The sequence below is a fragment of the Heloderma suspectum genome, chromosome 3, assembly GCF_057233095.1.
Source record: "Heloderma suspectum isolate Gila_16-S chromosome 3, 16-S_ref, whole genome shotgun sequence".
In the NCBI taxonomy this organism is placed as follows: domain Eukaryota; kingdom Metazoa; phylum Chordata; class Lepidosauria; order Squamata; family Helodermatidae; genus Heloderma; species Heloderma suspectum.
Window position 1 is genome coordinate 126,123,583 of NC_139460.1, and position 12,802 is coordinate 126,136,384.

General features: G+C 44.6%; 1 protein-coding gene across 2 annotated transcripts in view; it reads left to right on the forward strand.

Moving 5' to 3' along the window:
* The window catches only part of IL18R1 (interleukin 18 receptor 1), a 35,436-nt gene that overhangs the window by 20,123 nt on the left and 2,511 nt on the right, over positions 1 to 12,802 (forward strand). For both annotated transcript variants that reach the window (XM_084844454.1, XM_084844455.1), the window contains exons 9-10: positions 2,061 to 2,222; positions 2,713 to 2,871. In XM_084844454.1, coding sequence (XP_084700580.1) covers positions 2,061 to 2,222; positions 2,713 to 2,871 — 321 coding nt within the window. The remainder of the gene's footprint in view (positions 1 to 2,060; positions 2,223 to 2,712; positions 2,872 to 12,802) is intronic.

The following is a 12,802-nucleotide window of genomic DNA, read 5'->3' on the forward strand; positions in this document are numbered from 1 at the left end:
CATGTTCACTTTAACATTTTGTCAGCAAAATTGCAAGCGAGCAGAGAACTAAAACTGATCTTAGGACTTTTCATTCCTTGGGCATGTAAATTGCAGGGCCAAATCAGCCACCCCTCCCCATTTATTGATATTTTTATTGATATAATCAGATTGATATTAACACTGGTATTTTATTGATATAGTTAGTTTTATAGTATTCTATATAGTATTGATATAGTAAGTTGCAAATCTCATATTCAGCTATTGCAGCCTTCCCCAATCTGGTGCCCTCCAGAAGCATTAGACTATAACTTGCAGCATCCCCAGCCAGCTTGGCTGGCTGCTAGCTGCTGGGAGTTGTAGTGCAACACATCTAGAAGGCACCAGATTGGGGAAGGCAGAACTATTGGGTGGGACATACTTGTGAGTAAACATGCTTTGGACCGCTTGGCACTGGTTTCAAAAGGGAAAGGGAGAGAGAGCCTCTGCCAAGAAGGAATCTGCTTTCCACTACCAGGAAGTAGCCTGAGGAGTGACACTGTTAACCCTTTGTCCTCCCACCTGCTGGAAAACTGCTGGTTTCTGATCAGCGCCAGCATGAGGTACCAGTGGGTCCCCTGAGAAAGTTGGCAAAAGGCACTCCTGGAGCCTGCAATGGCTTGTGCTTCCACAGACAGCAATGAGTTCAGAACAGCTCCCAAGCTATGAACTTGTTCTTTCAGGGGTCGTATAACCCTATCCAATGCCAGTTGAATCTCTCCAGATCAGCAGATTTCCCCATACAAAATACTGCCACCTTGTCTGGGTTAGAGTCAGTTTGTTTTCCCTCATCCACCCCAACACCACCTCTAAGCACCTCCCTGGGATTGATAAGTGGATAACAAAGGGAGAGCTGTGTGTCATCCACATACTAGTGACACTGCAGCCAAAACCTCTAGATGACTTCTCCCAGTGGTTTCATATAGATGTTAAATATCAGGGTGGGGTGAGATGGCATATTGCGGTACCTCACAGACCAAAGGCCACAGGATGGAGAAGCCTCCCTATGGATCAAGGCTACCCCCCTCTCCACCCCTCAGTTTGTACATAGTGTTGTACAGGATAGCCTGGTGGACACATCTTGGAGATGTTCACACACACACCCATCCAACCAAGTTTCAGTAATAAGAGGCCAGATCGGCATGTTCAGAGTAGGTCAGAGTAGGTCAGAGATGATTGTCACCTTTCCATGAACTGACCTGGCATTCTTTAGCAGCACCTGCAACCTTGAGGGGACTGCAGTTAAGCTGCCATGATTATTGAGAATGTGGGGAGGGGCGGAAGGGAAGATAGCACAAATGGGTTGGCCTTTGTGTAAAGAAATAGAGAACAGCAAAGACAGGACAATTCTTCTGCCTATTTCTTCCTTAGCTGACCAAATTAGAGATCAGTGGGACTAGAATAGTTCTCTTGATGTACTCCAAGAAAAATGCTGGAGCACAGCTAAAATACATGTAGTATGTTTAAGCCTGCCACATTTTCTCTCTGATCCTCTTCTCAGATTGTATTTTACATTTTTTTTTTTATCCCAGCTGGGCTTGTATCTACTCTTGGAATTCTGGGAACTGGTTACAAGGGTAAATTGGTGTGCAGGGAAAGGGTTAAGTACTCCCGTTCCAGCCCATTAATTCTCCCTTACAAATGCCCCCCCCCCCCCGCCGCCCTCATATTCATGTTATCTTGGCAAACATGGGTTTGGGGACATTGGTTGCCCTTTGGGTGCCACATGTTGACCCTAAGTGAGAGAGAGAAAGTGGGCTTCCTTGGAGTCAATATGTGGGAGAATTTGAGAGCAAACAAAACTTGGCCTCAGAACTTGGGGACAAATTGTAGGGTCCTTTTCCCATCTTAGTGAAGAAGTAAGAGGCGAAACTTATATTATCATCCTTTATTCTGACTAATACCGGGCAGATACTTAACAGTAGTGTATAAACCACCAGTTTATAGTGGTTATAATTTTTATTGAGAGAGTACTTATTCAGAGAATAAGGTGGGTTCTGTTTCTCTAAGCAATGATTTGTTGTCTTCTTTTTATTTTCCAGAAACTAATCCAGATCTACCCGTCCATGTTTTTACTACTGGAATCATCATGGCAGTACTCTTTTCCTGTATTGTTCTATTTGTGGTGATTCTATATGCAGTATTCAGAGTTGATCTTGTTTTACTGTACAGAGATATAACAGGAAAGGATGACACTTTGGGAGGTAAACTATAAAATATAGCTGGGTTCAGCTAATAATGGGGTGGGGAGCAGTGGTGACTCAAAACTATTTTGTCTGGGCAAAAAGGAATCCCCCTCTTGCATCTTGTAGATATTTCTTGGGAACAGAGAGAGGGAACTTTCATGCCATTAGATTGTATGGAATGAGGGACAAGGGCTGCCATCAGGAAACAATGGGATGCACAATTGTTCCATGGGTCTAGGGTGGGTAATTGTGTATCCAGCTCCTAGGTTTTCCCCTCTGAATTAGCCTGGAGCCTCAGTAGTTCTACTATCCTGGGCAACCTCCTGTACCACTAATTGGGTAAGAGGAAGCAAAATTTGCTCTTCAAATGTAATTGCACAGGGAGGAAGGAGAGGGAAGAATGCAGTGTTCCTCATCAATCATTCTTATGATTAGTCATATTATTCATTCATTTCATTTCATTTCTATACCAGAGAAATATTTGGGGTGTGTGTGCTTTTTTTTCCAGATGGAAAATTGTATGATGCTTTTGTGTCTTACCTGAAAGATTCTACACCAATATGTGGTGAAGAGAGAAAATTTGCACTGGAAGTATTACCCAAAATGTTAGAAGAGCATTTCGGATACAAACTGTGTATCTTTGAACGGGATATCTCTCCTGGAGGAGGTAGGCTGATGGGATGTGGTCAGTGTTAAGCTTGTACAGATCAGTTTTTGTCAAAATCCAAGACTTCATCATCAGAAGGAAACCTTATCAGGGGTCAACCTTGAGACTTATTTTTTGAATTCATACCAAAATTAGGTGTGATATGTAGCAGAACTTAGCCATGCAAGGTGTACTTATGCAGTTAGGAACTAAGGAAGAAAATTCTCTGTGAATGAAAAGGATCAAATTAAGCATAGGATTCAAAGACCATGAAAGAGCAATTAAGGGAGCAATCCTATGGCTGCTAGTCAGCGGCTAGACGGCCATAGGATATGTGGGTTTCCGGGAACTGATCTTGGAGCCCACGGTTCTCTATCCTGGAGAACCGACCTTCCCCCCTTCTGTGCTGCCTCACAGGCAGCGCGGAATGGCCCCGTGCTCCACACTCGGAAGAGGAGTGCAGAGCAGCCAAAACAGGCATTCTGGGGCGGGGAAGGCGGAAATGCCATACGGCATGTCCTATGTGTCGTCCGGCAGCCTCCTCCCTCGCTCCACCTGTCTAGCTGCAAATGCAGGGCCAGAGAAGTGTGGAGGGAATGATCCCCAGATTCTCCATATCAGATGCCTCTGAGTTTGGAGGCAGCTGCCTATCCCCATAGTATTGTACCCTAAATGACTGACTTTTACGTCACCATGTACATTTAACTCTGTGGACCCGAGGCAGAAGAAACAACAACTAACATCAGTTCCAGTCTTTCCTGAAATCCAAAGAGAATGTTATATATTTATATAAAGCTGCATTATACTGAGCTACACTATTGTTCCATGTAGCCCAGTATTAGGAACATAGGAACATAAGTAGCTGATTTATACTGACTCAGATGCTTCAGGGTGTTTCCACCAGCGATTTACTCTGAGCTGGCTGTGTGTTGAGGTTGTTAGGGACACATGGCGTCTTGGCCATTCAGCAGCCAACCCGGAGCTCATCAGGGAAAAACCAGATTTCCTGAGACTGCTTAAAGTTCGATTCTTTTCCTTAAGTCGGGTTCTCCCTGGTAGAGTTGCTGTGTGCCCCAACCCCCACATTGACCTCAGGTATGCTAGCCCTGCCCAGGGGTGTGCCTGTCACCATGACCCCGGTCAAGGGGTGTTTCCTTCCCTTGTGCTGAATTAGGCTTGCCCTCTCAATGACCACAGAAATAACAGAAGAGCCCCTCAGTTGACACAGCACATGTTAAAGCCCAATTCCTTCAGTGCGATTAAACGTGATCTCGAGGGTCCAATTCGTCGCCTTAGGAAGTAACTACTTCACAGCTCCCTTATAGAGATCCTGTGCGTTAAAATGGGGGCTGGTTTCCATCTCTTTCCTACAACAAACCCATTAGTGTCTACTCAGAAGTAATTCCCATTGTGGTCAATGAGGTCCTGCAGGTTAAAATGGGGGCTGGTTTCCATCTTTGTGTTCTCCCCCTCACCTTCCCAGCATAAGCATATGTGTGTCTACTCGGAAGTAACTCCTATTGTGCTCAATGAGGCTTGCTCCTGAAATGCAAGTGCTTCTGGACTTTCAGGGGAAAGGAGAAAGGGGGGGAGGGGAGGGGAGGCCTCTCTTATTGGTTAAGCAGCCCCTCAGATGCCAGTCAGATGACGTTCACTCCAACCCCCACCCGCACCAGGAAGTATGTTCTGTGAAGTGATTTTTACTGGTCCGGAGAATCTGCTCATGGAACCCTGTTCACAGCAAAGCTGATTCCTTTTAAAAATCTGGTCCTCTTCCATTAGCTTCTCCTTCCGTTGTCATGGAAACACGTCCTCAGTCCATCTCGCCCAGTATTGTCAACACTGACCAGCAGCGGCTCTCCAGGGTTTCAGGCAGGATTCTTTCCTAGCCCTACTTGGAGATGCTGGGGATTGGACCAGGGACCTTCTGCTTGCAAAGCAGGTGCTTTACCACTGAGCTATTGTCCCTAGAGTATTGTCTGTCGAATCTAACAAATAGGAGCTCACCAAGGTCTTAGGGCCTAACTTCACAAGATAACAAATGTGATGGTTTTTCCTAAACATTTAAAGCCAAGGGCAGGAGGAGCCCCTGATCTGGACTGGGACCACAGTGTGCGGGGAGGAGAGTTCTAATCCTTCCTTCTATTGCTACAATCCTGGGAAAAAAAACTACTCTGCAAATAATGAGAGAGAAAAACTCCCATTAGTGCCACTGGGACCTCCTTTTGAGGGGGCTTTTACTATTTGCAGGGTGTAAGTTTTTCTCCCCACGATTGTGGCAGGGGAGAGAAGAGTTGAACTCCTCACCACATGCTTGCAATCTGGATCAGGGTTTCCCATTATTGGTTTTAATTCTTTTTAGAAGCCCAGACATCCCTGAAAGCAACCCATTTAACAATGTTGTTCAGTCGGTAAGTCGTGTCCAACTCTTCGTGACCCCATGGACCATAGCACGCCAGGCCTTCCTGTCCTCCGCTCTCTCCCGGAGCGTGCTCAAGTTCATATTCATTGCATCGGTGATGCTATCTAGCCATCTCATCCTCTGCCTTCAATCTTTCCCAGCCTCAGGGTCTTTTCCAGGGAGTTTTCTCTTCGCATTAGGTGGCCAAAATATTTGAGCTTCAGTTTCAATATCTGTCTTCCAGTGAGCAGTCTGGGTTGATTTCCTTTAAGATTGACTGATTTGACGTCCTTGCAGTTCAGGGGACTTGTAAGAGTCTTCTCCAGCACCAAAGTTCGAAAGCATCAATTCTTCGGCACTCAGCCTTCCTTACAGTCCAGCTCTCACAGCCAAACATTACTACTGGGAAAACCATAGCTTTGATTATACGGACCTTTGTCGGCAAGGTGATGTCTCCGCTTCTTACTATGCTGTCTAGGTTTGCCATCACTTTCCTCCCAAGGAGCAAGCGTCTTTTAATTTCATGGCTACAGTCACTGTCTGCGGTGATCTTGGAGCCCAAGAAAATAAAATCTGTCACTGCTTCCATTTCTTCCCCTTCTATATGCCAGGAAGTGATGGCGCCAGATGCCATGATCTTAGTTTTTTTAATGTTGGCTTTCAAACCAGCTTTTGCACTCTCCACTTTCACCCTCAGCAAGAGGCTCTTTAGATCCTCTTCGCTTTCTGCCATTAGGGTGGTATCATCTGCGTATCGGAGGTTGTTGATAATTCTCCCGGCAATCTTAATTCCGACCTGTGATTCATTCAACCCGGCGTTTCTCATGATGTACTCTGCATATAAGTTAAATAAGCAGGGCGACAATATGTAGCCTTGTTGTACTCCTTTCCCAATTTTGAACCAATCGGTTGTTCCACGTCCGGTTCTTACTGTTGCTTCTTGACCCTCGTACAGGTTTCTCAGGAGACAGGTAAGGCGGTCTGGTACCCCCATCTCTTTCAGAATTTGCCAGAGATTGTTGTGATCCACACAATCAAAGGCTTTAGCCTAGTCAATGAAGCAGAAATAGATGTTTTTCTGGAATTCTCTTGCTTTCTCCATGATCCAGCAAATGTTGGCGATTTGATCTCTAGTTCCTCTGCCTCTTCGAAACCCAGCTTGTACTTCCGGTAGTTCTCAGTTCACATACTGCTGAAGCCTAGCTTGTAGGATTTTGAGCATCACCTTGCTGGCATGTGAAATGAGCGCAATTGTACGGTAGTTTGAACACTCTTTGGCATTGCCCTTCTTTGGAATTGGAATGTAAACTGACCTTTTCCAGTCTTGTGGCCACTGCTGAGTGTTCCAAATTTGTTGGCATATTGAGTGCAGCACTTTAACAGCATCATCTTTTAGGATTTAAAATAGCTCAGCTGGAATACTGTCATCTCCACTAGCTTTGTTGTTAGTAATGCTTCCTAAGGCCCGCTTGACTTCACTCTCGAGGATGTCCGGCTCAAGTTCAGTGACCGCACTGTCATGGCAATCAGGGACATTCAGATCTTTCCTGTATAGTTCTTCTGTGTATTCTTTCCACTTCTTCTTAATCTCATCTGCTTCTGTTAGGTCCCTGCCTTCTTTGTCCTTTAACATGCCCGTCTTTGCACAAAACATTCCCTTGAGATCTCCGATTTTCTTGAAAAGATGTCTAGTCTTTCTCATTCTGTTGTTTTCCTCGATTTCTTTGCATTGTTCATTTAAGAAGGCCTTCTTGTCTCTCCTTGCTCTTCTCTGGAACTCTGCATTCAGTTGGATATATCTTCCCCTTTCTCCCTTGCTTTTCGCTTCCCTTCTTTCCTCAGCTACTTGTAAAGCCTCATCAGACAGCCACTTGGCTTTCTTGCATTTCTTTTTCTTTGGGATGGATTTAGTTGCTGCCTCCTGAACAATGTTACAGACCTCTGTGCATAGTTCCTCAGGCACTCTGTCTATCAGGTCTAATCCCTGAAATCTATTCCTCACCTCCACTGTATATTAATCAGGGATATGATTTAGGTCATACCTGAATGGTTTAGTGGTTTTCCCTGTGTTCTTCAATTTAAGCTGAATTTTGCAACAAGAAGCTCATGTTCTGAGCCACAGTCAGCTCCAGGTCTTGTTTTTACTGACTTTATAGAGCTTCTCCATCTTTGGCTGCAAAGTACATAACCAATCTGATTTCGATATTGACCCTCTGGTGATGTCCATGTGTAGAGTCGCCTCTTGTACTGTTGGAAAAGAGTGTTTGCTATGATCAGCGTGTTCTCTTGGCAAAACTCTATTAGCCTTTGTCCTGCTTCATTTTGTACACCAAGGCCATGCTTGCCTGTTATTCGGGTTATTTCTTGACTTCCTACTTTGGCATTAGAGAGCCAGTGTGGTGTAGTGGCAAGAGTGTTGGACTAGGAGCTGGAAGATCTGGGTTCTGGTCCCCACTCAGCCATGGAAGCTCACTGGGTGACTTTGGGCCAGTCACAGACTCTCAGCCCAACCCACCTCACAGGGTTGTTGTTGTGAGGATAAAATGGAGAGGAGGAGGATAATGTAAGCCGCCTTGGGTTCCTTGCAAGAGGAAAAACGGCGGGGCATAAATGCAATCAATCAATCAATCATTCTAATCCCCTATGATGGAAAGGACATCTTTTTTTGGTGTTAGTTCTAGAAGGTGTTGTAGGTCTTCGTAGAACCGATCAACCTCAACATCTTCGGCCTCAGTGGTTGGGGCATAGACATGAATTACTGTGATGTTGAATGGTTTGCCTTGGATTCGTACTGAGATCATTCTATCATTTTTGAGATTGTACCCCAGTACTGCTTTTCCCATCCTTTTATTGACTATGAGTGCTACTCCATTTCTTCCAAGGGATTCTTGCCCACAGTAGTAGATGTGATGGTCACCTGAATTAAATTCGCCCATGCTTGTCCATTTTAGTTTGCTGATTCCCAAGATGTTGATGTTCAATCTTGCCATCTCATGTTTGACCACCTCCAGCTTACCTTGATTCATTGATCTTACATTCCAGGTTCCTAAACAATATTGTTCTTTACAGCATCGAATTTTCTTTTCACCACCAGACACATCCACAGCTGAGTGTCCTTTTGGCTTTGGCCCAGCCACTTCACTCTTTCTGGCACTACTTGGAAATTCCCTCTGCTCTTCCCCAGTAGTATATTGGACACCTTCCGACCTGAGGGGCTCATCTTCCGGCGTCATATCTTTTAGCCTTGTGATACGTTCCATGGGGTTTTCTTGGCAAGAATACTGGAGTGGGTTGCCATTTCCTTCTCCAGTGGACCACATTTTGTCAGAACTCTCTGCCATGACCTTGGCAGAGAGTTCTTGGGTGGCCCTGCACGGCATAGGTTATGGCTTCACTGAGTTACGCAAGCCCCTTCGCCACAACAAGGCAGTGATCCATGAAGGGGCCATTTAACATTGCTGATGTCTTATTACAGGCAATCTGCCAGTTACATTAACAGTGCAATCCTATGCATGTCTACTCAGAAGTAAGTCCTATTATGCTCAATGGGGCTTATTCCCAGGTAAGCGGGAGTAGGATTGCAGCCTATGATTTTTGAGGAGGAAAAAGCACTTCTTTCTGCTGCACTGTTCTAAGGCCTTTTCAGATAAATAAAAATTCAAATATTTGAGCACAGGAAATAAAATATCCTGACCCATGGGTTGTGCAGAACAGTCTTCATGTTTTTTTTTTCCTATGGAAAGCCCATTGTGTCCCATTTCCATGCAGATTTTATAAGAAAAATCCATATGCCATTTTAAAACCCATATGCCATTACCTATTTTTAAAATGTGTAAAAGCATTAAAATATTTTAAAAGTACATATGAGGTGGTCAGAGGACTGCCTTTTATTTCTTTCCTCTTTCATTTACAGTTTCTAGCTGCGTGGAACAATTTCAAAATGCGGTGCTTCCTGCGTGCTTTGAAAAATGTATCTGAGGCTTTCTTCACATGGAGCTTTTATCCTGCGATTGAGATTGCTCCTTCATGGAAGTTTGCGGGCTCTTTACATGACGCCGTGTCCCTCCAGGGCATCGCCTGCACTAAATGCCCTTTGTTGCATTTTTAAGCAGATCACAGATAATGAGCTATCAAATTACCCCATTGTGTCTGCTTTGGTTTCCTCCTTGAAAAGAGGAAAAGCAGCAAGAAGAGGAGAGAGATCAATGAAAGAGAATGGAAGACTCAGATACGGGGAGAAGGGGGAGGGAAAGAGGAGGGAAAGGGGAGGGGGAAAGGAAGCACATGAAAAAGGGAGTCGTGATCCTGCATTTAAAATGGAAGCAGAAAGACCCGTTTTAAATGCAGGATTTTAGGCTGGTGTAGAGATGCCCTGAGAATGACCTAGAAATGGAGGTACGTCATGACATGCTGTCCTTTGCTGGGTAATTGCATGGGGGAAAAGATGGGTGGCCCCAACAGTGCATTTCCACATACAATTATTCAGAAAGGGATGGCATGCCATGTCATACCACTGCTCTCAGGGCATTTTCAAAGCGCATGGGAGTTGCTGAACTTTGTAGCTCCTCCAAGCAGCTAGACACTGTACAAAATAAAAGACAACCCTTGGATCAGCTCATAAAATTCAGGAGGAGTGCTGATTCCAGAGCAGACTGTGTACAAATCTGCGACTGTATTTGGAAGCTGCAGATCGCATCGGATAGGTTCATTCTGGAAGGCAGATCCCCAGATTTCTAAAGCATCACTAGTGGTAACCATACTGAGATGAGAAGGTAGCGACTTGGTGTTGTTTGTTGCCTTAAAAAAAAAAAAAATTAGGGGGATGGTTGCTTCACTACTTGTTAATGGTTTATCACTATGTCGAAACCAAGAATATGTGACTGAAGTAGGTGGTTGTTCTATATATTGGTTAAGTGGTCACATTATTTTAAAGGAAGAGCTATCTGGCTTCTGCTAACATCACAGATAACATCTTGCAGGCCGACCTGCTTTCTTTCCTTCCTTCCAAGAAATCTCTCCACCTCTGAATTTCTCAGAGACTTCAGATTTGAGCTTGTGTGACCGTTGCTGAATGTTATATGCTTGTCAACATCTTCAAAAGAAATAGTCAGTGACTACTTACGTTAGTGTAATTTTATGCATTAATTAAAATATTTACAGCCTGACTTTAGACTAAAAGCCTCCAAGGCAGCTAAAAACATACCTGAAAAGGTATAAGATTAAATGAAAACATAGCCTTTTAGATAACCAAATTAGTAACAATAGAAAGCAGCGCCAAAAGAAATAAGAAAAAGGGGAGATAAAATAAAGGTGACCCAATAGCCCTCTGGAAGAAGGCCAACTTGGCCAGGTGTCTAAAAGCCAATAAGGAAGTGACAAAGTGAACTTCCTTGTAGAGGCATTGCCACAGATTTGGTGTCAATGCAGAGAAGGTCCTACCCTACTTTATAGACAGTGGGGATACTCAAGAGTGGAGGTGGTGTGGATAGAAAAGGCAGAAAGCATTTGGGTGAGAGAAATTGAATTCTGTCTTCTTTAATTTATTGATCTAACTTCAAGAGGAACACTAGAAAATTAAAATTTCTTTCTTCAGTTGTGCAAGTAGGTTATGATTATTTTTTAAGGAACCTTATACTGAAACTCTTGCCTAAGCATGTGCTCACGCATAACCTGTTCCTGAATGCTAAGTGTGTGGGGAGGGAGGAAACTACAGTTATTCCGGGGTAAGGAAAAAGCAAGTCTGCATATGCTCATGATGGACTGCAAGGAGGTCAAATCAGTCCATCCTAAAGGAAATCAACCCTGAGTGCTCATTGGAAGGACAGATACTGAAGCTGAAGCTCAAATATTTTGGCCACCTAATGAGAAGAGAAAACTCTCTGGAAAAGACCCTGATGCTGGGAAAGACTGAAGGCAAAAGGAGAAGGGGATGGCAGAGGATGAGATGGCTAGATAGCATCATCGATGCAATGAATATGAACTTGAGCACGCTCCGGGAGAGAGCGCAGGACAGGAAGGCCTGGCATGTTATGGTCCATGGGGTCACGAAGAGTCGGACACGACTGAACGACAAAAGCCTATTACAATCTTTAAGCTTTCTTTACTCTCAGTGACTGCATTTTAGGCTGTTTTACATTTTTATTGTTGTTTGTTTGTTTTTATTTCTTGTGAGCTGCCCTGAGAACTCTGTTATAGGGCAGCCTATAAAAAGCAATAAATCAAATCTATAATAATACAAGAGGATGACTCTCCATACTGCCAAGACCATGAAACCTGAAACTTGGCATGCATACTACAGGGAGCCTAGGGGTGTGCACTTAGGGTTATTTAGTTTTTAAAACACATTAGGGGCACAATCCTATGGGGATAGGTGGCTGCCTCCAAACTAGGAGGCGACTGCCTATCCAATTCAGGGAAGGAGAAGCATGGAGGGGGTCGTCCCCTCTGCACTTCTCCTGCCCTGCATTTGCGGCTAGATGGCCAATTTCGGCTGTCTAGCCTCAGGAAGGCAGAGAGGAGGAGGAGGCTGCTGGACAACACATAGGATATGTCTTACTGGCATTTCTGCCTTCCTGACCCCGGAACGTCCCCCGGAACACCCCGGTTTGGCTGCTCTGTGCACCTCTTCTGAGTGCAGAGCACAGGGCCATTCCACGCTGCCTGCGAGGCAGCGTGGAAGGGGGGGGAGGTCAGTTCTCTGGGAACCAACCTTGGAGCACGGGCTCTGAGGTCCGTTCCTGGAAAACTGTCTAGCCACTGACTAGCAGCCATAGGATTGCTGCCTAATTAATTTAGATGTATCTGTGTTTTTGAAGACTGCAGTACCACCTTTGGTCACTAGGTGGCAGATGTCCAGAACCAGCCCATTTGCAGCCGACACAGTTTGAGGCTAGGGAGGAATAGTTTGAAGGATAGAATGATATGGTCTCCCTCCCCCCAGCTGTGGGGCAGCCCCCTTCAGGGTAATGGAGTGGACAGACCACCCCCTCAGGGGTCTATAGGGAGTGTATCAAGCAGGGGCTCTGCCTAGGGATGCCAGCAGCCATGGCTTTACTCAGATGGGGTGGACACAATGTGTTTAGCTCTGACAGTGACATAAACTTTGCTGGAAGTCTTTGCTGTATCAAATTTATTCCAACCTGTGCAAAGCTGAGTCCGTTTACTAGTAAATAATAAAAAAAAAGAAAGCCAGGCTAGGGATGGGGGATAGTTGTGTGCATGTGTTGGAAAGAAGCCTGTTTTTGTGAAGAGTTGCAGGATAGACTAGGGAAAAGGAAAAATGGATTGTTGTGAGGCTTTGGAACAGAATTATATGTTCTTTGGTTGTAGTTTGCTGGTAATTGAGCTGGAGTTGGTGTTTAACTATTAAAGAGAGAGGTGCTAGGACTATTTCTTGGTGTGGGAAATACGTCATCACTCTGTGTGGAAGCTGCAATTGCTTAGTTGTGAGAAAAAAGTACTCTTCACATGCACAGAGGCACTTACTATTGTTATTTGACTTTTATTTTGCTTAATAATATGTTGGGCTAGTCACTTATTACTGTGCCTCAG